The 24,757-nt window shown below is 57.6% G+C and overlaps 1 protein-coding gene across 1 annotated transcript in view; it reads left to right on the forward strand.

Moving 5' to 3' along the window:
• The window catches only part of RIN3 (Ras and Rab interactor 3), a 117,401-nt gene that overhangs the window by 65,548 nt on the left and 27,096 nt on the right, over positions 1-24,757 (forward strand). Inside the window, exons 4-5 of the mRNA XM_051826438.2 lie at positions 12,430-12,502; positions 14,678-14,769. Coding sequence (XP_051682398.2) covers positions 12,430-12,502; positions 14,678-14,769 — 165 coding nt within the window. The remainder of the gene's footprint in view (positions 1-12,429; positions 12,503-14,677; positions 14,770-24,757) is intronic.

Consider the following 24,757-nt stretch of genomic DNA (forward strand, 5'->3'; position numbering starts at 1 on the left):
AACTCCGAGCCCAGGAGAAGGTTTTTAACCAGAGCCTGATTTGCTGGAGTTCTGCCAGACTTAACCAGCTACAGCCCATTCTAGCTAGGCAATCCCAATAAAAGGCAGGGAGAGGGCCGGCGCCGCAGCTCACTAGGCTAATCCTCCACTTGCGGCGCCGGCACCCCGGGTTCTAGTCCCGGTCGGGGCGCCGGTTCTGTCCCAGTTGCTCCTCTTCCTGTCCAGCTCTCTGCTGTGGCCCGGGAAGGCAGCGGAGGATGGTCCAGGTCCTTGGGCCCTGCACCCCATGGGAGACCAGGAGGAAGCACCTGGCTCCTGGCTTCGGATCGGCTCAGCACACTGGCCGTAGCAGCCATTTGGGGGAATGAACCAACAGAAGGAAGACCTTTCTCTCTCTCTCTCTCCCTGTCTCTTTCTCTTTTTATGCCTCTGTAACTCTGCCTTTGGAATAAATAAATCTTAAAAAAGGAGATCCTGGAAGTAGTCAGAGGGAAAACATCTTGTGTGTAGAGCAACAGTGTGACCCTGCCCTCAGGACCCGTGCAAATGAGAGTGGGCTGCCATATTTAAAGTACTGAAAGAAACGTCTCCAAGAATCTGCGCCTATGAAATTACCCTTCAGAAGTGAAGGGGAGGGGCGGGTGTTCGGCACCATGGTTACGACGTCCACATCCCCCCCGCCCCCACATCAAGGCCCAGCTGTGCTTCTGTGGATTCCAGCTTCGTGCTAACGCACACCCGGGAGGCGGCAGGTGAGGGGTCCCTGTCACCTCCATGGGGGGCCCACGTGGAGCTCCTGGCTCCTGGCTTAGGTCTGGCCCAGCCCTGGCTGCTGTGTGCTTTTGGAGAGTGAACCAGCAGAGTGGTATCCTAGGCAAGAAGGTAAAATGGAACCATAAGACGCTCAGAGAGACAGAGAGAAAATTACAGAAGACAGAAAAAGTGGAAATAAAAATAGGACCAACAAACAGGACATGGAATAGAAAATAGTAACAGAGTAGCTATTAAAGAGATTGTTACAGTGGATCAAAAAATAAGACCCAGCTATATGTTGTCTACAAGAAACCACTTAAAATATAAAGATCCATATCCATTACAGCACGGGTGTTTGTCTCAGTGGTGAAGATACCGCGTGGGTTTGTCCACATCCAGGATTGGAGTCTCTGGGTTCAAGTCCCAACCCTGCTTTAAAAAAAAAAAAAAAAAAGATTTATTTATGTATTTGGCAGGTGGAGTTACAGAGTTACAGACAGAGAGAGATGGAGAGAAAGGTCTTCCATCCGCTGGTTCACTCCCCAAATGGCCACAATGGCTGGAACTGAGGCAATCTGATGCCAGGAGCCAGGAGCTTCTTCCACATCACCCATGTGGGAGCAGGGGCCCAAGGACTTGGGCCATCTTCTACTGCTTTCCCAGGCCATAGCAGAGAGCTGGATGGGAAGAGGAGCAGCCAGGACTTGAACCGGCACCCATATGGGATATTAGCACCTCAGGCGGAGGCTTAGCCTACTATGCCATAGTGCCTGCCCCCCAACCCTGCTTCTGATCCAGCTCCCTTCTAATGGCCTGAGAAAGCAGCAGCAGATCGTCCAAGTGCTTGAGTACCTGCCAACCACATGGGAGACCCGGATGAAGCTCCTGGCTCTGGGCTTCATCCTGGCTCAGCCCTGGCTGTTGCAGCCACTTAGGAAGTGAACCAGTGGATGGAAGATCTCTCTCTCTCTCTCTCTCTCTCTCGACACTTTCAAATAAATAAATCTTAAAAAAAAAAAAAAAGGCTAGGGGAGGAAACAGGAATGGTTATATTAATTTCAGGCAGAGAGAAGTCCAGGAAAAGCTATCAGGAGTAGAGACGGGTATTGCGCGGGTGTGAGGATAAAGGGGCCAGGGCTTCGGGAAGACAGAGCAGTCCCTGAGCGCGTGCCTAACCGCTCCAAAACGCCAGCAGCAAAGCTGGCAGAACAGCGAGGAGAAACAGCGGACTCCGGCACGTTGGAGACCTCGGCGCCCTCTGTCGGGAAAGGGCAGATCCGGTTGGTGGGGACTCAGCAGAACTGGGCACCAGGGCTGGTAAGCTGGGTGTAACCGACACCGGGCACCACGGCTGGTGAGCTGGGTGTACCCGACGCCGGGCACCATGGCTGGTGACCTGGATGTACCCGATGCCGGGCACCATGGCTGGTGAGCTGGGTGTAACCGGCTGCTCCACTTCCGATCCATCTCCCCGCTAAGGCACCTGGGAAAGCAGTAGAAGATGGCCCAAGTCCTTGGGCCCCTGCACCCACATGGGAGACCCAGAAGAAGCTCCTGGCTTCTTGACTCAGCTCTGGCTGTTGGCAGCCATTTGGGGAGTGAACCAGTGGATGGAAGACCTCTCTCTCTCTCTCTCTCTACCTCTCTGTAACTCTGTCTTTCAAATAAATAAAATAAATCTTTACCAAAAAAAAAAAGAAAAAGAAAAAGAAAAACACTTAAAGTTTGTAGGATGCAGCAACAGCAGTACCCAGCGGGAAATTTAAACCTGGCTTCCCGTCCAGTTTCTCCGCTGATCTGACTGTAAACTAAAGCCCATCCTGTGACTTCCGGGCCTGGTTCCCCCAAGCCTCACGGTGCTGTTGAAGACACCGTAAGGAAGCTGCTGGGAGGGGCGCGGGAGAAGGTGATGTGAGCACCCCCAAAGCCTGGCAAAAACGCCAGAGAGCTGCTTCCTGCTCCGGCCCTTCCTTCCCGAACGTGGGTCACTGGGCTGGCGCGAGACGGAGTCGCTGTCCCCAGGAAGCCTGAGTCTGGCCAGCGAGGCAGGGTTGCCACACGGTGTGATCAGAAGGAGCCGAGGGAGGGGCCCGGGGAGAGAGAGGGTTCAGGGCCCTGCACTGGCCAGGTCCTGCCCTGAAAGCATCACGGGTGAGCGAGTGGATCCACGCCAAGGGCGGAAGAAGCACACCACGTGACTTTGTGAGTGCGTTGTGTCCGTGATGTCCCCACGTGGACGTCCACCCTGTCCTGAGCAGGTCACCCCACCAGAACACTTCTAAAGAGGTTGCCGGGGGACTCAGCTTTGGGAGGCAGCGTTATAGAGAGGCAGAGGGAGAGAGAGGTCTTCTACCCACTGCTTCACTCCCCAGATGGCCCAACAGCCAGAGCTGTGCTGATCTGAAGCCAGGATTCAGGAGCTTCTTCCGGGTCTTCAATGCAGGTGCAGGGCCGTCTTCCACTGCTTTCCCAGGCCATAGCAGTGAGCTGGATCAGAAGTGTAGCAGTCAGGACACGAACCAGCACCTGTACAGGATGCTAGCCCTGCAGGCAGCGGCCCCACCCACTACACCACAGTGTTGGCCCCCATGCTTTGGGAGTTTTACCCAAAACAGGAGGTTGACTTTCCTCTGAGTACCTCTGGCTCATGTTCCAGCTTGGCTTTGCCCTGGGTGGTCCCAGGTATCTTCCCTACTAGGACGTACGAACAAAGTCAGAACCAGGGTGAGCTTGTGCAATGCCTTGGGTGCGTCTCAGTGCACTGGATTCTAAGCCAGCTCCACTGGTAGCTTGCTGTGTGACCTTAAGCAAGTCACTCAGTGTCTCTGGGCCTCATAGCAGAAGGGACTCTTGAGCTCACCTGGCAAGAGATAGATACAGAACGCCGTGTTAGAATAAAGCCTATACATTTGCCTAATTGCGGTGTTCCTGGCACCTGGGTTAGAAAGCCTCACCACAGCGCAGGGAAATCCACGTGGCCCTGGGTCCGTGCAGCCCAGGCGGCCCCTGGGGAGCCACAGCATGGTCCCTGTCCAACCAACTTCATCCTTCCGCTCAAACTACTTAAGGAACTCATCAGAGGTGAGACCTTCTGGAAGGTTCCGTGAAAATAGACTGGTATCTTCCTGTCCATCAGGGATCAGTGAGTCATTGTGTTGGCCATCCTATTCCTGTTTGTGCTTACTGATGCCTCAGTCATGGTTTTCACGGTGGAAACTTCTAGAGGACTTGTGGAGGAATTCCCCCTGCCGGAATGTTCCTTCGGTGTTCCTCCCAGTCCAGGGCTGACCTTGACACCCACAAAGATAGGGTCTCCCAGGCGAAATCCAGCTCCCCTGTAACTCGGCCGTGGGATCTTTCTCTGCAGCCTTTGACCCCGGTTACTGAGGCCTTGCTGTGGACCAGGTGCTGAGTGCGTCTTTGTAGACCTCAGCCCCCTGTCTCCGCCCCAGCCCCGTGAAGCAGGTGCCAGGCCCCCACTGGTAGCTGAGGAAGGGGTGCCCAAGGGCGTCACTGGGTTGAAGCTCAGGTCTGTAGACGCTGCGGGGAGAGTTCTCGCACCCGAGCTGGGTGTTTCCTGACTTGTCTCCTGTACCCCTCTGCCCAGTGCCCAGTGATGCTCTAAGTCCAGGAGGTGTAGCACAGAGAGGGAAGCAGACTGGATAGTAACGGAGCCATTTGTATGTGTTGCTGCCTCGTTGTGGCCTATCTTTCCTCTTCAGCAGGGGAATTAGTTAACAAAGAGCATCGGAATAACCTCAGAGTCCAAGCCGCAGCCAAGAGGGCTTTGGAAGGACAGCCCCACTGAGGAAGGCACCCAAGTTCCAGGCGTGGGTCTGCCCCTTTTGTAAAAAAATACACACAAAAGTCTTTATTTGAGAGGCAGAGAGACAGAAAGCAGGCTCCCATCCACTGGTTCACTCCCAGGCCAGGGCTGGATCACGCCAAAGCCACCACTCTGGAACCCAGGCCAGGTCTCCCACATGGGCGCCAGGGACCCAACCACTTGACCATCACTGCTGCCTCCCAGGGTCTGCATTAGCAGGAAGCTGGAATCTGGAGCTGGCTGTGGGAATTAAACCCAGTTCTCTGATGTGGTACCCAGGCATCTTAACTGGTGTCTCAACCACTGGGCCAGACGTGCCCCTTCCCCGCCTCTTACCGCCTGCGTGAAGGTGTTTGAGCTGTGATGTTGGTGGCGTGCTGGAGCTGACTTGTACCCACAGGTGAGAACCGACTCTTGAGAACCTGCAAACGCTGTAAATGTTCATTTCCTCCCGTCTCTTGGATAGCCAGTTGAAAACATTTTCCAGGACATCACTGCTCAGTTTCTTTATCTGTAACATGGAGATGGTAACAACCACCTTGCAGAACTCGGGAAGAGACGTATACAAGGGATCTTCAAAAAGTTCTTGGAAAATACTTATGGAAAAACCAAGCATGGACTCAAATTTTCTGCACAAAAATAAGGTTGTCTTTTCATTGCATTTTCTGTTGAACAACGCTTGTTGGTGGGCCTTTTGCACACTGAGGTGTGACGTCTGCGTAGAGGTGATGTGTGTATGAGCGCCTAAGTAAAAAGCTTGATCTTTTTAAGGCTGCAACTCCGAGGGAACAGGAAATATCTCGGAATCAGGGTGGGACTGGACAGGCGTGGCATGGATTCCCAGATAGGTCAGGTGGATGGTGTGAGACAGCTGATGGTGGAATAACATTGAGACCACTTCCCAGGGAAAGCTGGTTCTCCTCTCTCTGGCTTCAGAGTCCCTGAGTCCTGTCTTTCCTTGGGAGGACACAGTGGAGCATTTCCCACGGTGTCCTTTGAGAAACGCCTCTGACCACGGCTGTGGCAGGCAGAGCCACCAATGGGCAGACGTGGATTTGACGCCTGGGATGTCAGTTACTACCTGGTTGAATCTGGGCAAGCTCCTGAGCCTTGTGTGGAAAACATGGCCCCTCTATAACAGGGATTTTGGGAGACCCTGGGAGAGGGGTGGGCTGGTGGGGTTTGTGCTAGTTCCGCTCTCTCTCCTGGCACCTGGTGTCTTTCCCACCAGCATCTCAGGACCCCAGCCGGGTCCCTAGTTTGTGGGGTGTGGCTCAGAGGTTGGTAGAAGAAACTCCCTCTACATAGCCCAGAATGCTTTCCTTGGGCCTCTTCCTCTATTGAGTTATAATTTTTTTCGACAGGCAGAGTTAGACAGTGAGAGAGAGAGACAGAGAGGAAGGTCTTCCTTCCATTGGTTCACCCCCCAAATGGTTGCCATGGCCGGCGCACTACGCCGATCGAAGCCCGGAGCCAGGCGCTTCCTCCTGGTCTCCCATGTAGGTGCAGGGCCCAAGCACTTGGGCCATCCTCCACTGCACTCCCGGGCCACAGCAGAGAGCTGGATTGGAAGAGGAGCAACCGGGACAGAATCCGGCACCCCAATTGGGACTAGAACCCAGTGTGCTGGCGCCGCAGGTGGAGGATTAGCCAAGTGAGCCGCGGCGCCAGCCCCTCTATTGAGTTATGAAGAGAACATTTACTGAGACTTTGCTGGGTGCCTAGGGAAGTGAAGGAACTAGAATAACATCATCAATGGTCTCATAGCATTTTTTGCGAATTCATTGGCACATCAGCCCTAGGAAGGGACCACTGCCGTGGGGCAGATTGAAGATGACTGTGACTCTTTGACACTTCTCCCTCAAAGAGATGGAGTCTGTTGCCTTCTCCTTGAAGCCAGGCTGGCAGTGACTCCTTTGGCAAAAGAATTAAGCAGAAGCGACATGATGCCAGTTCCATGTGTTGTTTCCAGTTGGACTCTGGGACCTGAGTTGTCACCATCCTGGAGAGACCAAAAAGAGAGGCCTAGAGACTACATGGAGAAGGAGAGAGGCTCAAGAGGGAGGCTGGCCTGTGCTCTTGCCAAGGCATCAGACATGAGCAGAGACGTCTTGGACCCTCGGGAGCAGACCAGCCCCCAGTGACCCAGTCAGTGCCATGAGGAGCAGAAGAATCGCCCAGCTGAGCCCTGCCCAATGCCTGACCCACAAACTGTGAACAACAGTAAGATGGTTGTGGTTTTGAAGCCACTAAATCTTCTAAGTAGGTTGGCACAGCTATAGAGATCCAGAACAATTATAATCCCCATGTTATAGATGAATAAACAAAGGCACGGAGAGGCTACATGACTTGTACAAGCAGACACATCAGTAAGCGATGGGCTAGGACTGAAACCCCAGCAACCTGGCTCCCCAGCACATGTTCCCAGCCCTGTGTTGGGCCGCTCTTGAGTTGAAAACAAGGCTCCGCTCCCAGGGAGACTTCAGTCCCCTTTAGGGTGCAATAATCACTCACTCTGCTTAATTAGAGAATTGTATGAGGAAGCAGAGGGGGCCTCAGAGACACCGGGTGTGGGGCCCCGTGTGGCAGCCTCACTCCAGGACCAGGGGCAGAGCGGGGGAAACAGTGACATGGTGAGCATGGTGTCTGGAAAGAGTGAGCCGCCACCCCCCACCACACACACACACACCCCAGCCTGCAGCAGTGCCTGGCACGGAGTAGGGGCCAGGCAAACAGCGGATAGGCAAAGACTAAATGCACACCCAGGGCCAGGACTCGAGTCAGAGGAGCAGACTCCGAGGTGGTCTTTAGCACAGGGAGAGTTGAGATGCTAAACCCAGCACTCGCCCTCCCTTGCCTCTGTCCTCCTTGGGGGCCAAGAGACCTGTTTGCACATCTGTGCTTAGAGATAAACCATTTTCTTCCCACCTGGCTGTGAGACTGCCCGGTGGTGGCCCAAGGGGAACTTGGATGGAGGCCGGCTAGAGAAAGCTCAGACCCTGTGAGTGATTGCCTGAGCACCTACCCCAGACCCCTACCCCCACCCCCACCCCTACCCCTGGCCACTCAGCACAGACGTCCCTGTGTCAACTGAGGTGCTTCTCCTTGGGTCAGCAGTGATGTCCCCACCTGTCACCAGGGGCATTTGTAGTGGCCCTGGAAGGTGCCCAGCCCTGTGCCTTGCATGGGAACTTGGGGAGGGAACACGGAGCGATCAGTAGCGCCCCTTTCCTTGGCAGCTGCTCAGAACCAGGGAGGCAATCAACAGGAGGATGGTGGTGGTCGTGAGTGTTCGGGCAGATGGGCTGCACTGGAGGGTGCGGGGCACCCCCAGCCACGATGGAGTGCCCTGACACGCGCCTCCACTGACCGCTCCTTGTGGCTGCTGACTCTGGGCTGAGCCAGGGCTGAGCCTGCCCCGGACGCTTGAGGACGAGCCAGGAGGAAAGCTGGGTCCTGCGCCAGCTGCCAGGGCTTTATGAGGGGGCTCAGTGCAAGGTGTCCGGTGTGTAACAGATCTTCCCAGTCAGATGAATCAATTAATTCACAAGCTTTTATTGGAATTCTGCTCCCGGGTGAGGTGGGGAGGGCTCCTTTTATAGACTGATACAGGGCTTGGGGGTTAAAGGTTGAGGAGGGTTTGATCCTCATTGGTTGACCTTTAGGCACCCGTAGGGACCTTGACAAGGACTTTTTGTTCCCGGAAGTGCAGGTAGGGACTCTCCATTTCCGGAAGTGTAGGCCTTCTCTCCTGTGGACCCCAAAGCTACCACTCAGCAGCATCAGAAGCAAGTCAGATGTCGGCTGTCCCCACACTGGTCCCTCGTTCTAGGCTCTCGGTGTCTCTGTCCTGTTGGGTAAGAGGACAGGAGTACCATCCCTCTGGGCCTGATTCCGAGGCCCAGTGAGCGTCGCTGTCTTCCACTGAGTCAGATGCAGGCACTGGTGGTGTCCAGCAGGCAACCTGCTGGGTGCTGACAGCACAGGACGCCTGGGCTCCTACAGTAGGCAAAGCGTGTGACACCTGGCCCTGAGTGCTTGGAGCTGGCTCATCCACAGGGGGAGCCTCGTGGGCAGTGGGAGTGTTAGCCACATCCCTGGCCAACGCCCTCCAGACCCAGTAGCTCTGGCCCTGAGTCGTGACAGCCAGAAGTGCCTGCACACAACACCACCTGTGCCCCCAGAGGTCAGCTTGCCTAGGGCTGCGAGCCTTGGCTCCCGGGCTTTGTCATCCAACATGGTAGCCACGAACTTCCGGTGGTGGTGAGCTCTGGAAGTGTGGTAACGGGCTGTGAGTGTGAAACACACTCCAGATTTTGAGCACTTAGTGTGAAACACAGATTGTAGAATGTCTCAGCAATAATTTTAAGATAGACTTACAGTATGTTGCAATGATAATGATTTGGATATAACAAATTAAGCAACATATATATTATTATTAAGATTAGTTTGACCTGTTTCTGTTAACTGATGTCTCTATGAGCAAATTCTAAATTGCACGCATGGCTGTCACTCTGTTCCTCTTGGACAGTGGGGTCCAGAGGGTCACTGGCCCAGCGTGGCTGGCAAGGCCACAGGCCACACAGCCATACTGGCTCCAGGCCACATCCCGGCATTGTTACTTCCCAGCTCTGTTAAGCAAGCGGCTTAACCTCTGTGGGTCCCACGGCTCTCACTGTTCTCCCAGACCTTGCATCAAAGTTCCAACTTCGTCAGATGCCAGAGTTGGAGCTGGTATCTCCTGGGCGTCCATGGTGGGTCCTTCTGCTGTGGCACCTGGGGATGTCCCTGCTCTGGGCCCCCTCCCTTGCTCCTGTCCCCTCTGCTGTAGGAGAGCAAAGTGCTCTTCCCTGACGGGTGCCGTCACGCCGTCACAGTCCATGGTGTGAGCAGGTGCACACAGGGTTGCCTTCCCAGACTCACGGCGGCTGGGCCAGGGCTCCTCTGCTCGGCCGCTCCCCCCGCCCCCTTCTCCCAGGAAAGCTCCCTACATGGTTACTCTTTATTTAGTCTCCAAGACAATTGACAGTTCTCAAATCTGCCTCGTGTTTTGGCATCTGAACCTATAAATCCTGCTGCGTGGTGACTGTCTGCCCTGCGTTCCTGTCTCACTCTGCAAGATTTGTCTCCACGCTTGCTTGGTGGGGAACAGAAGCTCCCAAGAAAAGGGGACTTTTAGCAGTGGAGTGCAGTGTGGCTGTCCCTGTGGGGGCCTGGGCCTGGGGCCGGGCAGAGAAGTCAGCTGTGGGCCCTGCTCTCTGGGCCTGAGTCAGGCCCGTGACTTAATGATGGAGTGACGCCACCATGCTCTCGGCTGGGGGTATGCCCAGGGCTGGAGCCAGGGGAGGGGAGGGGGAACTTGGGGCCTGCCCAGGGACAGAGGAGGAGACTGCGGCCCACAGGAAAGGGGTCTCTGCTGCCAGTGACTGCCTTCGAGAGAGACGCCCTCCCTCTGCCCTGGGCCACCTGTCCCGAACACAAGGCACCCAGTAGACTGCTGGCACTGGGCCAGTAACTTAACTTCAGTTTCCTTACCTATAAAATGTAGATAATGGCATCATTGTGAGATGAGAAGTAAAGAGCCTGGCGCACAGTGGGCACTTAATAATGGTAGATGGTATTATTAAATCCTGGAAAACCATAACCCTCCATTGCCAATCAGGAGGCTCTGATCTGTGCACAGCCCAGTGCCTGGGAGCTGGGAGGAGGGGGCAGGCAGGGGCAGCCCAGAATGAGCCCCTAGACGAGGTGGGCCCTGAAACCAGGCGCATGGGTGAGGGGAAGCCTCGGGGCTGGGATCATGACTGCATACTGAGGGCGGTGGGCCACAGGGACGGGGTAAGGTCCTCTGCAGGGGAGCCGGGCAGGCTGCACACACACGGGCTCCAGGGCCAGCCGGTGCTCCTGGGGCAGAGGTGCCCACCCTGGCTCCCTAACAGCCCGGAGAGAGAAGGAAGACCTTCCTGGTGTATTTTCCAGGCAGCATCCTTCCGGCTCTTGGGACCCCCAGCTGGACCCCCGGCCCAAGGCTCCGGATCTCTATGGTGCCTTTCATGTAGTGACCGCTGGTTTTCACCCTGAGTCTCCCTCGCGGGCACTGCTGGGCCTGCTCACAGCCACCTGGAGGTCCCGGGAGGGGCGCTCTGTTCCTCTTAGAGGGACAAGACCCCAAGAGTGCTTGTTGGAGCCAGGCCTGGGCATGGCTGGTGGCCAATTTGCTTGGAGAGCAGGAGTGATGCACCTGCCAGCCTGGGATTGTGCCTGCTGGCTCCTGGTGGCTCTGCCTGCTGCTGGAACCAGCGATGCTGGCAGCTCTGGTCTGGTGGTGCCCTTCCTTCGGGTGGGGAGGGGGCTGAGCTCCAGACTCACAGGCAGGGGCTGCGCTGCAGTACCCATCTCCAAGCAAGTGGGTGCCAGAGCCAGACCTGGACCCACAGGGAGTCACTGTCCGCCCCCAGGAGTCACCGTCCGCCCCCATCCACCCCAGAGCCGGACCTGGACCCACACGGAGACAGGGAGTCACCGTCCGCCCCCACGAGTCACCGTCCGCCCCCATCCACCCCTGGGAACTGGGGAAGCTGTGTTTGTCCATTTCAGAACCTCAGCGTTTGTTTTTGGTTTGTTAAAGATTTATTTATTTGAAAGGCAGAGTTACAGAGAGAAGCAGAGTCAGAGAGAGAGAGAGAAGGAGAGAGGTCTTCCATCCACTGGTTCACTCCCCAAATGGCTGCAATGGCCAGAGCTGGGCAATCCCAAAGCCGAGCCAGGAGCTTCTTCCAGGTCGTCCATGTGGGTGCAGGGGCCCAAGCACCTGGGCCATCTTCTACTGCTTTCCCAGGCCACAGCAGAGAGCTGGATTGGAAGTGGAGCAGCCAGGACTCGAACCAGTGCCCATATGGGATGCTAGAACTGCAGGAGGAGGCCTCACCCTCTACGCCACAGCTCTGGCCCCCAAACCCCAGGGTTTTGCAGCAAGGGGACAGTTCCCATGGCAACCGCAGGTCAGGTGTGGGCTTCTGTGAGGGCAGCAGTGACTGTCAGGGTGAGGAAGGACCCTGGCACTGTATTCGCAGCCCAGAAGCTGGGCGGACGTAAGGGCGCCGGCACTCGGACGTGATGTTCACACGATTCGCAACCCCGGCACGGCCCAGGAGGTTCCCTGGGGGGAGCATCACCCGTGGCGGCTGTGGGGTGCCAGGATGAGGGTCAGGAGTGGGGGAAGTGCTGCGGGCGTCCCGGGCCCTGCAGCCCCCTGCCTGGGGCCTCCTCTGCTCGGTTCCCGTCCAGCCTCAGCACTGACTGTGTCACCTGCACACTTCCCAGGAGGCTTAGCTGCAGCCCCCCCCCCAGCCCTCTCCATCATCAGAGCTGTGGGACATCAGGGCCATCCTCACCTCGGGGTGCCTGGCAGCCATGTGTTGTCAGGGACAGAGACTGTGGATGGCAAGTGAAAGCCTGGTGTCCCCACTTCAGTGCCCCTGGGTCGCAGCGCCTCCTAGAGGCCAGTGTGGAATATGACAACTCCCTCCAGGGGCCCCGGCAGTCCTCGGAACTGTCAGATGTTTAATTCTGCTTTTAAAGTCTAGAATCTTGTGGATTCTCTTGCCAAGAATGAATGTGTTAACAGCAGCTGCCGTAGTAGGTAACCCCTGAAATCTCAGTGGGTGAACACCCGGAATCCACTTCTCATGGGTGTCAGGCTGGCAGCCACGCAGGCCAGGTACTGTGGTGGACACCAGGACCCACGGCGAACGCAGCAGACCCGCCCTGCCGCAGCCCCCAGCGAGCTGCCGGCTCCCTCCCTCCCGTCCCTGGCAGGCTGCTCACGGAGCCCTTTCCGCTCTCCGCAGTGTTGTACCTGGAAGGCTCGGTCCTTGTGTTTGAGGACATCTTCAGGCTGATCGCGTTCTACTGTGTCAGTAGGTGAGTAGCCACCCTCTGTCGCCCATGTGCACAGCATCCAGGGTGTGGGAGGCGGTGGGGGTGGGGGTGGGGGAGTAGGGGAATGCTTATTCTAAAAATCTCATTTTCAAAATTTCTGCTTTGGTGAATGTTTTTTTTTTCTTAAGATTTATTTATTTATTTGAAAGGCAAAGTTACAGAGAGGCAGAGAGAGAGAGAGAGAGAAAGAGAGGTCTTCCATCCACTGGTTCAATCCCCAGATGGCCACTATGGCCAGAGCTGGGCTGATCTGAAGCCAGGAGCCAGGAGTTTCTTCTGGGTCTCCCACATGGGTGCAGGGGCCCAAGGACTTGAGCCATCCTCCACTGCCCTCCCAGGCCATAGCAGAGAGCTGGATCAGAAGTGGAGCAGCCGGGACTTGAACTGGCGCCCATTTGGGATGCCGGCGCCGCAGGCAGCAGCTTTACCTGCTACACCACAGCGCCGGCCCTGGTGGATGCTTTTTGATGGACTTAGCAGTTTGTGAGGAAATCCCCGGGCCTATGCAGTATACACACAGATCTGGAAGTTTGCTGAACGTTAAGGACTTTTGGTAACCCGTGCTTTGGGGGTCTGTGACTCCCACCCACAGCTACCTCCATCAGGGTCCCCCCCCACTACTGAAAGCTGTTGCGAAACGTGCATTCACCCCCAGACCTGACCCTGGGAGCCCCTGGACGCAGCCCACAGAGTGACCCAGGCGGGCCACAGACTGTGGAGCCCCCCAGCTTTTGGCTGGGGTTGTGGGTGTTCAGGAGGGTGCCCCAGCACCCAGCACCCTGTCTGGAGGGCTTTCCCCGTGTTTCCTGAGACGCAGGGACTCAGCGTCGGGGTGCGGGTAAGTCACGCCTTCCTCTCCAGTTTCACAGGGCTGCCTGCCGAGACTGACGGGGCGGGGGCCGCCTGTCCCCGGACCCCACACCCGGCAGTGGGCCAGGCCGCACCCTTGCAGCCGGGCAGGAGGCTGTCAGAGGGCATTGGCGCAGGCGCGCGGCTCTGAGGCCTGACTCATGGGCATTGTATCTGGGAAACCGGGATGAGCCCAGGGAAGGAGTCAGCTTCCCAAAGTCTGTCATTTCTTAGGACGCACCTGTGGCCTGGCAGACTCGCATCAGGGGATCTGCCCGAGAGACGTGGCAGCCCGGAGGCTGGGCGAGTCCGTGCCGGAATGGCTCTTCGCAGCACTGGAGCAACTTGGAATCATTTCACTGAGACTGAGGGCAGCCAAGGGGTCAGGAGCCGGGACCCTGCAGCCAGGCTGTCTGTATGCAAAGTCAGGCTTCGCGGCTTCGGCACTTCCACGCTGTGGGACGGGGCAAGCCGCTAAGCGTCTCTGTGCCCCACTTTTCTCAGCTGTGAGGTGGCCATGAGGCACGCACTTGCTTTGTGACGTTGTTGAGAGCATTTAAAGAGCTAACACAGGGCCGGCACTGTGGCCTAGTGGGTAAAGCCTCCGCCTGCGATGCCGGCATCCCTTATGGGTGATGGAGTCCCAGCTGCTCCACTTCAACACAGCTCCCTGCTAATGCACCTGGGAAAGCAGTGGAAGAAGGCCCAAGTTCTGGGGCCCTGCACCTATGCTGGCTGCCGGCTTCAGCCTGGTCCAGCCCTGGCCATGGCCGTTGTTGGCATTTGAGGAGGGAACTAGCAGATGGAAGATTGCTTGCTCTCTCTCTCTCTTTCTCTGTACCTTTCAAATTAATAAAATAAATGTTGTTTAAATCTAATATACCCGGATGCTGAGTAAACCCTACTAAGTGTTAGTGGGATGGAGGGATGGGGGGTGGGGGTGGGGGTGGGGGAGGGGAGGAGAAAGGAAGGAAGGAAGGACGAATTTGGCTGTCCATCAGAAGAGAAATAAATGACAGTCCTCCCCTGGAGTGGCCCACAGCCCACAAAACAGAAAGCAGTCAGCACGTACACGCGTGGGCTTGTGCAGGGTTCACTCACTAGCCACAGCCCTGGCCAGAGGCTCCCTCGGCCTCAGGGTTCTGTCCGCCAGCTCCCGGGAATTATCCAGCCTGTATGGAGATGGCGGCAGCCAGTGGGCTCATCGGGCTCTTGCTTTCTGGGCTGCAGAGTGGGAGTTGTGGAGGGTGGGGACGGACAGCACGGGACCCTCCCCAGGCCTGACCTTTGACCCCTGTGTCTTCACAGAGACCTCCTGCCCTTCACGCTGCGGCTGCCCCGGGCCATCCTGGAGGCCAGCAGCTACCCAGCCCTCGAGACCATCTCCAGCCTGGGCCTGGGTAAGTGCCCCACCCACTGCGCCCGTGTGCTCGGAGACCGGAGGTGGGGCGTGAGGAAATAGACCCTAATTCTGGGTCCAGTGAAAGCCTGTGCAGGGGGCGTCCCCCAGGCCAAGGCGGAGCTGGAACCTGATCCCAGCTCCCGTGGGACCAGCCGGGCTGCTGAGCCTGCACAGCAAGGAGGGGGTTTAATTTCCAGTCAGGGCCGGCGCCGCAGCTCACTAGGCTAATCCTCTGCCTGCGGCGCTGGCACCCCGGGTTCTAGTCCCGGTTGGGGCGCCGGATTCTGTCCCGCTTGCCCCTCTTCCAGGCCAGCTCTCTGCTGTGGCCAGGGAGTGCAGTGGAGGATGGCCCAAGTGCTTGGGCCCTGCACCCCATGGGAGACCAGGAGAAGTACCTGGCTCCTGCCTTCGGATCAGCGCGGTGCGCCGGCCGCAGCACGCCAGCTGCCGCGGCCATTGGAGGGTGAACCAATGGCAAAGGAAGACCTTTCTCTCTGTCTCTCTCTCTCACTGTCCACTCTGCCTGTCAAAAAAAAAAAATTCCAGACAGCACTTGGGAGGTCCCGAGCACAGCCCGTTCGTTTGTCAGAGGGAGCAGGGGCAGATCAGAGCCAGAGGGGCTGCCCCACCAGCGGCGCGTGGCTCAGGGAGGAGTGGAGTGGCGGCCAGAGAGCCACGTGACCCCAGCCGTGCCCTCATCAGAAGAGAAAGCAGCAGGAAGGCCACTGTGACTGGCGGCGGCCACTCACTCCTCGGCCTGCCCCTGCCCAGCCAGCTGACCCTCAGCACTCCCCCCGCCCCCCGCACCTGCCAGGCTTTGGGCCGCTGAGGAGGGCGAGGAGCAGTGGGAGCGGAGCGGACTGGAATGTTTGCATTGCGTGGGCCTTTTCCCTGTGTGGGCTCCTCTGAGCACGCGGTAAGGGTGGAGTCAGCCTGTGCCAACCTAGGACCAGGGCCTGACCGCGCAGGCCCTGGGAAGCCCACGCTCGCCCATCTGTGGCTGCGGGGGGGCCAGTGGCCTCTGTCTGCATGTGTCAGAAGCAGGGAATTGCCCGGGGGGACAGGGAGAGCATGTTTGGGGCGGCTGCTTCCATAGGTTCTGCAGCTCCAGGACACAGGGCTCCTACCCTGGAGCCACCAGGTCCCACTTTGAGCAAAGCAAGCAGCTCATCCCTAAGTCTCCAGGAAGGGGACCCTGTGCTGCCTGCGTCCGGCACCGCGCCCGGAACACCGGGGTGCCCTGGCCGCCAGTATCGGTTGGGTGGAAAAAGCTGCAGCAGAAGTGGGTTGTAGAGGAAATGAGAGACAGACCTGGGATCCGAGAAGGCACGCCCTGGCTCCCGGGGCCTCTGGCCAGCCGTGCAAGAGACGCCCCAGGGCTGCCCCTGGTCGGAGGCTGGGCAGGGGGAGGCCGCAGGCCCCTGGCTGTCAGAACTTAGTGGATGCGGACGTCGCGCTCAGCTCCTTCGCTGCGTTGACGCACGGCTATTTGAAGCAGCCCTGGCGAGTCACCATCGTTACCACGATTATCCCCACTGATACCCGAGGAAGCCAAGACTGAGAGTACGCGGCAGAGCAGGGATTTGAACCCGGGCCATTGGCCATCCCGAGCACCCGCCACCATCTCCCGCTGCCCTTGACTCCTGACTCGGATGCCCCCAGGCCTGGATGAGCATTTACAGACCCCGTGCCGGTTGTCAGTTGATAGTGGGAATACACACGGACCTTTGCCCCCACCGGTCTGATTCTTAGTTGTTGAGATTTTACCCTCTTGGGAGCGTCCGTGTGGGACAGGTGGCCATTTTGTCCAAATGACGTCCACTGGAGGTCTTTTCATTTTTTTTTTTAACTTCAGCTCTCACATATAAGGGAGAACATGCGGTGCTGGTCTTTCTGTGTCTGGCTTGTTTCCCTCAACATGATGTCCACCAGCTGCGTCCATCTTGCCGCAGATGGTAGAATGTCGTTCTTTTTTATAGCCGCATAATATTCCGCAGTGTGCACCTACCGCATTCTCCGGGTGCCTTTGTCTGATGGCGGGCACCTTGGTTGATTCCCAGTTTTGGCTGTTGTGGACAGCACTGCTGCAAACTTGGTGGCCAGGGATCTCTTGGAGGCTTCCGGTGTGCACCCAGCAGTGGGTTGCTGGATCACCTGGCAAGTCTGTTCTGTGTTTCGAGAAGTCGCCACCTGTTTCCGCAGCGGCTGCCTCCCTTTCTATCCCCACCAGCAGCCTGCGAGCGCCCCCCGTCCATGTCCTCACCAGCGTTTCTTGGTCCCTTTTCAGCATCTGACAGGGTCAGGCGGTGTCCCATTGTGGTTTGGATTTGCCTGTCTGATGGCTGGTGGTGCTGAGTGTTTTTTCACGTGTTTGTTGGCCATTCGTGTTTCTTCATTTGAGCCTCCTGCGGTCTCAAGGGGCACAGGCTCTTTCTGAGCAGAGCAGAGCGCTTGGCGCTGTCCTGCGTACTGCAGGAGCCCCTGACAAAGCCAAGGCTGGCACCAGCTCCCCAGCTGCAGCTCACAACCAGCCGTCAGTGGCCACCTTGGAGCCGCGTTGGTGGGGCGCTTGGGATGCACGGGTCAGTTGGCTGCAGATGTCCCTGTCCACGTCCCTGGGGCTGATTGGCCTGGCAGCCCCTGCAGGGCCCTGAACCAGGAGACCCTGGCCACCCCAGGACCTAGGAACTCTACGTGTGACACACGCTGCTGCTCTTCCGGCACACATAACCCCCTCCCCTAGAGGCGCAAGTGGGGGAGCGAGTTCAGAGCCATCCGCCAGCACTGGCTTCCTTGAGAACCAGATCCCAGCGAAGCCCGAGTCTGTAGCAGCTTCGGCCCCAGCGTGCTCTGTGCAGACCCAGCGTCCCTGGTGCTGCACGACGCAAGGCCGTGCTCCCAGGGGTGGTTCTTCCCAGAGCCAAGGCAAGGTGGACTTGTCCCTCCGTTCCCTGAGTACCCTGGGGAGATGGGAGCTGAAGAGCACATCCCGTCACAGGCCGGAGGCCGGAGGCCGGGGCCTCGCCAACCTCCACGTGCGGAAGTGGTGATAAATATGCAAACGGCAACGTGTGCCAAGGGCCTGTGTGCTCTCCAGCATTTTGCTCAGCGCGTCATGCGTGGGACTCATTCATGGCAGAGAACCGACACCATGCAAAATAGCATGGATGCAAACAGACTTAGAGGAGGAAGGGAGGGCGGTGAATCTCCCAGAATCGGAGATTGAAAGTCAGCAGCCTTAGTGGGCAATGGCAGCTGTTCTGTGCCGTGCTGTGCCTTCTCAGCTTCCCGCTCCTCTGCCTCTGCAGCCCCGAGCCCTGCCTGGCCACTGCCCTCTCTGCAGATCCTCCAGGGAGAGCCTCGACGGCCACTGGCCAGACGGGGAAGGGAGCCTCATGAGCCAGGGGCTTCCCTGGAATTGTCAGCATTTCAGGGAAAACCAAAAGGACAGCAGGAGGCAAATGCATGGACATAGGCCGACACGGACATTCGCTATCTCATTTATTCCCCCCGAAACCCATTACGGACAAGGAAACAGAAACTCAAAGAATCAAAAGGGCTTCTTTAGCTGTTAAAAAAGATGAACTACTGACACAGGGTGCAGCTTGGATAACCCTTGACCACATGAGGCTCGGTGGAAGTCGCCAGGCGTGAAAGACCACAGGTCGCGTGATTCCATTTCTGCAGGGTTTCGGAGCAGGCAGACCCATAGAGACTGACAGTGGACTTCCGGCTGCCAGGGCCAGTGAGACAAAGGAGGGGGAGTGGCCCCGTGAGTAAGGGATTTCAGGGGTGACCGTGCATGAGTAAGGGACTTCTCTCTGGGGTGATGAAAATGTTCTGAAAGTGATCGTGGTGATGGTTGCACAAGTCTGTGGATATGCTAAAAACTACCTGGGTACTTTTTATTTTTGTTTCAAAAATTAAACATGTATTTGAAAATCAAACAGACGAAGCGATCTCCCAACCTCTGATTTAATCCCCCAACGGCTGCAGTGGCCAGGGCTGGGCCAGGCCGAAGCCAGGAGCCTGGAGCTCCACCCTTGTCTCCCATGTGTGGCCAGCAGAGCAGGGATCTGAACTTGGGCCCGTCTTCTGCTGCTTTCCCAGGCACATTAGCAGGGAGCTGGATCGGAAGTGGGACAGCCGGGACCCGAATCGGCACCCGGCGCTGCAGGGCAGGGCTTGAGCCTACTGCGCCACAGTGCCAGCCCCCATGATTGTGATTTTACATTTTTTTTTCTTTTAAGAAGGCCCAGTAGCTTGTTGGTTTTAACTGACGAGACCAGAAAAGGATGAGGCTGAACATCATGGGAACCCCACCGCTGCTGCCAGTTTGGGGTGTGGTTTCCTTCCAGGATTTCTATTGAGAGCACAGCCTGAAAATGCAGCTTCGTGCCTTGCCTCTTGGTTTGGTCTGACGTGACCGTAGTTGTGACTGGCAGCCTCTTCCTGGAGCTCAGAGGCAAGATGCGGCTCAAGCCCCTGCTGGGTTTTCTCTTTCCCTGGGTTTTCTGCCCGCCTGGCGCTCCAACAATTGCAGTGAGTTCTTGAGGCTGATGCGTCTGTTAACCTTAGCGTTATCAATGTAATATATCTTAAAAGTTATTTATTTATTCATTTGAGAGGCAGAGAGAGAGACAGAGAGTCCCATGTGCTGGGACGGATCGCAACAGCCAGGGCTGAGCCAGGAGCCGAGCACCCTCCACGTCCCCCTCGTGGGTGGCAGAGGCTCACTTGATCGGCCGCCACGGCCTCCCAGGTGTGTGTTAGCAGGAAGCTGGAATGCGGCACAGAACCAGGACCCAAACCCAGGCACTCTGATATGGGATGCAGGTATCTCAACAGGCAGCTGAACTACGAGGCCAAACACCAGCCCCAGCACTTTTGTATTTAGTATTTTGGAACTGAGTAGGAGGCAGTAAGTATCCAGAGAGTTGCACAAGCCCTGCCGTGCAGACAGGGCTGCTGGTGCTGAAACAGAGCTGTTGCCTTGCAGGCTCAGCACCACGTGACGGCCCGGGGTGCTTGCTCACGGAAGGCTGACTGGGAAAAGGCCGTGTTCAAAAGTGCAGGCTGCACACCCTGTGACCCACAGGCCGGCTGTGGCCACGAGACAAGCATAGGGAGAAATTCAGTCCCAAACCGTGCTCTCAGAGAATGATGGTTATGTGTAGTGGTTTAGAACATTTTGTGCTGCTTAATATTTTTTTTCCCTTTTTTTTTTTTTTTTTTTTTTTGACAGGCAGAGTGGACAGTGAGAGAGAGAGACAGAGAGAAAGGTCTTCCTTTGCCGTTGGTTCACCCTCCAATGGCCGCCACGGCTGGCATGCTGCGGCCGGCGCACCGCGCTAATCCGAAGGCAGGAGCCAGGTGCTTCTCCTGGTCTCCCATGGGGTGCAGGGCCCAAGCACTTGGGCCATCCTCCACTGCACTCCCAGGCCACAGCAGAGAGCTGGCCTGGAAGAGGGGCAACCGGGACAGAATCCGGCGCCCCGACCGGGACTAGAACCCGGGGTGCCAGCGCCGCAAGACGGAGGATTAGCCTAGTGAGCCACGGCGCCGGCCCAATGTTTTTTTAATTTTGTTTTTCTGAAAAGCAGAGTTACAGAGAAAGATGGAGAGAGAGAGAGAGAGAGAGAGAGAGAATGAATGAGAATCTTCCACCTGCTGGTTCAGTCCCCAAATGGCTGCAGTGGTTGGGGCTGGGTCAGGCTGAAGCCAGGAGCCTGTAACTCCATCCAGGTCTCCCACATGGGTGATGGGGACCCAAGTGCTTGGGCCATTTTCTACTGCTTTCCCGGGTGCATTAGCAGGGAACTGGATTAGAAGAGGGGCAGCCAGGACCTGGACCGGTGCCCATATGGGATGCCGGCATCACAGGTGGCAGCTAAACCCACTGCACCACAACACCAGCCTCAATACTTTTAAAAAAATGTTTTAGAAAAGACATATGGTCCATAACTCTCCAACTGTACATACAACTTGCTTTTTCCTTTACATCATACAATGAGAATCTTTCTGGTTATTAAAGATACATTGAAGATTTGAGTTTGAATGACTGTCCAACGGCACATCTTTGAGATGCCACAAAAATATGGACCCCTTGAACTCCTCAGACTTGGGCTGTTGCCAGGGCGTCTGGGTCATTCTGTCACATTCTCCATCCCCTTTACATCCTGCCCCTGGCCCAGGACTCTGCCCTCGGGACCTGCGTTCCAGCACCTGGCACAGCCCCAGCCCTGAGGACTGCAGGTGTGGGCCCCTGGCAGTGACGTCCCCAGCCGAGGCTCGGGAGGCCTCAGGGGCCCGCACACCTGTGTGCCGCGTGCAAGCCAAATGGCTGTTTTCATCTGAGGGCGGCACAGAGGCCGGGACGGGTCAGATCTTTCTTTGGGGAACTCTGGCCGCTCAGCCAGGTTTGGCGTGGTGCCACTGGGCACTGGTGCTCGCAGCTTTGCCAACCACCGGATTGCATGACACCGAGTTCTGCTTCTCCTTTGGCCTCAGGCTTCTGCAGGCTGCAGAGAAAGTTGCCGACTTCCTTTTTTTTTTTTTTTATTTTCAAGTCTAAAGGCTTGCACTGGCCCCGTGGTTCCCTAACCAAGCCCCAGGCTGTAGGATGCAGCCCTCGGCTCCCAGCTTCCCTCCCTCTGCTCGGTTGCAACCACCAAGGCCATCCTGGGAGCAAGAAAGCAGCATCCGGGTCTCCAGGCTGGGCTCGTGTGCCTGAGCCCAGTGCTGCTGACCTCCTGCCCGCAGCCAGGAAACAAGTCAGTGCTCCCTCTGCAGACGGGGTGCTCCAGCCTCTTCTAGCCTCCTCCCTCTCACTGCCTCTGGTTTTTCATTTTTACTTATCTGTTTCATTTTATTTGAAAGACAGAGAGAGACAAAACAGACAGGCAGACCTCCTGTGTGCCTAAATGCCTGCAACGTCCAGGATTGGGCCAGGCCGAAGCCAGGGGCCCAGAACTCCACCTGAGTCTCCCACGCAGATGACAGGGAGCCAAGTACTGGAGCCGTCTCTTCCCAGGGCGCGCATTAGCAGGAAACTGGAGTCAGGAGCGGAGTTGGGACTTGAACTCTGATAGGAGATGTGGGCATTCCAAGCGGTATCTTCCCTGCTACACCAAACACCAGGCCCTGCTTTCTCCTGTCTTTAGCCGTCCCCCCAAGGTAAAGGCCATGCCCACGTTAGCATCCAGTGTTCTGTTCTGCAGCCCCTGCCTCCTGTCTGAGCCTATCCGCTCGTGTGTGTTCAGGGGCTGGCCTGGCTCCTGCTCTGTCCCGAGCACTGTTCTAGGTGCTGCAGGTACCCAGCTGGATGCAGCTTCATTGCCCCTCTGGAAGCTCAGAGCGTAGAGGGGGTGTCGGACAGAAGCAGAGTTACAGGCCCCGTGCTGATCACTGCTGTCAGGGTGCACGGCCCAGCGGGGGGCCCACAGGACTGCGGGGAGCCCGAATGCACGGGAGAGCTCCACCAGACAGGCGATCTGGGACCTGAGTCCCCGAGGGGGAGTGGGGAGGGGGCGAACAGCATTAGCCAAGACCTGAGGCCGAGCAGCACGTGGCGTGTTCAGGAAGAAGTGAGCCGTGGGTGGACTGGAGTGAAACTCCTGCATAGGTGACACCAGAAGAGACGGACAGGGCCGCAAATGCTGGTTAAAGACTTGGAAGAGGTTCTCAACCAGCTGCAATCAGGGGCCGACTGTGTGCCTGGCACAGTGTCCCAGGGAGGAGAATGGGGGGGAAGGGGGCCAGGGCCATGACCCAGGTATGCGGTATGGGAGTGTCCAGGCCCTGGTGGGCTCTTCCTATGTGGCTGCCCCCTTCACCCAAAGGAAGTCTGTGGGAACCTGGAGGCAGTCACCGGCAGCTCACTCTGCTCACGTGTGAGGCTGCTGCCCAGTGGCCCTGTGGGTCACATTGGCTGCCCACTGCCCCTTGGCAGGAAAACTCCACACACCGGGCTCCCTGCGTCTGCTCCAGGGGGCCAGCGCACCTGTGTGCCCCATGCAAGGTGGCTGCAGCGTGAGTCGGCTGTGGAGGCCTTGGAGGCCAGGGCATGGCAGAGCCGGCCCTGGACACGCTGTAGCCCATGGCCGTGATGTGCACAGCTGCGCATAGTGGAAAGTTGTGTGAAAGCTGGTCCCCAAGTTGCCATGGTGACCGCTAGTTCCACAAGCAGGGTCTCTGCCCAGGACGGGACTGGTGCAGGCCCCGGCCTGTTCCCCTATTAAAGGGCTGCACAGAGCCGAGGGCATCCATTTCTCAGTAGCCCCTTGGACCTGTGAGTGCATGCTGCCCACTCTGATTGGGTTGGTGGCCCACTGGCCAGCAGGGTAGCCAAAGCCCTCAGGTCTCAGCATCTCACATCGGCCCATCTCCCAGCAGGCATGGGCTCAGCCCCGCCGTCTTGTGGAGGCTCCTTCCTCTCGGTGTCAGGTGCCCCTCACGTTTCCACATCTCCAGTTCTGGGGTGCAGGCACCCCACCCCCGCCACTCACCAGTGCTGGGAGCAACCCAGCAGGACTTGGCGCCAGTTCCCGTGGAGGAGGGGGCACACACGGAGCTGGCCCCACTGCGGCAAGTCCCAGCCCCCCCACTCACCCACTCTGGGACCTCAGCGAGTTCTCTGAGCTGTCTGAGCCCCTTACCTCCGTCTGCGACACGGTGACAAGTCTGCTTGCGGACCAGGCGCGTAACCCAGGGAAAGCGAGCAGCCGCGGGCTGGCACTCGGCGCGTTGCTCCAGCTTTCGGTGATGCTGATGATTCAGGCCCAGGAGGGAGGAGCCGGGGCTGAACACTCAGCCTCACCATTCCCAGCCCTTGTGCACCTGCCTGGCTCATCCCCTGCCCGTCTCTGGAACTGGCAGGCTGGCCAAGACCGGGGCCTGCGTGCCTCTCCGGGAGGAGCTCCCTGCGTGAGCTCAGTGTGGCCTGTGAGACACGGACGTCGTGTCCCTGGGCCCTTGGGGGAAGGTCCTGAGCATCCAGCAGACCCTTGAAGGGGCATGGGAGCCAGCGGCGGCACTCCTGAGCCAGGCCTGCCCTGGTGGCCACTGCTGTGTGCCAAGTACACCAGGACGGGGTCAGCAGTGAGGCACCCGCTGGAACCTGCTCGGCGGGCAGGAGCCTTGTTTCCCGAGCCCAACAGCCGCCGCCCAGAGGTTGGTTCTTCCCAGCTGTAACGACCATGGTGGCCACTTCCCTGATCCGATGGTGTCTCTCCTCCACCCATGCTGTGGGTTCTGCTGTGACCCCACTTTAGAGATGGCTAGACTGAGGCCTAGAAAAGCCAAGCCAATGCAGATGGACTTTGGGCCTCGCAGTAAAGATGCCTGTATCCCACATGAGGGTCCTGGGTTTAAATTCCAGCTCGGGCTCTGGACTCTGATTTCCCGCCCATGTGCACCCTGGGAGTGACAGCTCAAGGACCTGGGTCCCTGCCACTCACGTGGGAGACCTGGATTGAGTTCCCAGCTCCTGGCTTCAGCCTGACCCAATCCCAACCATTGCAGGCACTCGGGGAGTGAATCGGCACAAAGAAAATCTCAATCTCTCTCTCTCTCTCTCTCTCTCTCTCTCTCTCTCTCTCTCTCTCTCCCCCTCCTGCCTTTCAAAATAAATAAGTAGTGATTTTTCCTGCAGTTATTAAAAATAGAAAATAACAGCCAAGCGCCGTGCCCCAGCACCCAGCTGGTCCCCTGCATGAACTCCAGGCCACCGCTTCCCTCTGCCACCAACAGGCCTCCCCATGCCTTCCTGGCCCCCCGCACATGCGTCCCCACCCTGTGTCACCCTGAGTGGGCTCTCAACCCAGAGCCGGAACTGAGGCCCAGCCTCTGTCACCCTGGCGGCCCCACCCCAGTGCTGCTGGGAGGAAGGCGTGGGGCCTCCCCTCCCGGGGCAGGAAGTGGTGGGAGAGGCTCAGAGGCACCCAGAAGGGCCACGGCCCCTGTCCCGGGACCCGACGCCTGTCCCC

This window comes from Oryctolagus cuniculus, chromosome 20, assembly GCF_964237555.1.
Source record: "Oryctolagus cuniculus chromosome 20, mOryCun1.1, whole genome shotgun sequence".
Lineage (NCBI taxonomy): Eukaryota > Metazoa > Chordata > Mammalia > Lagomorpha > Leporidae > Oryctolagus > Oryctolagus cuniculus.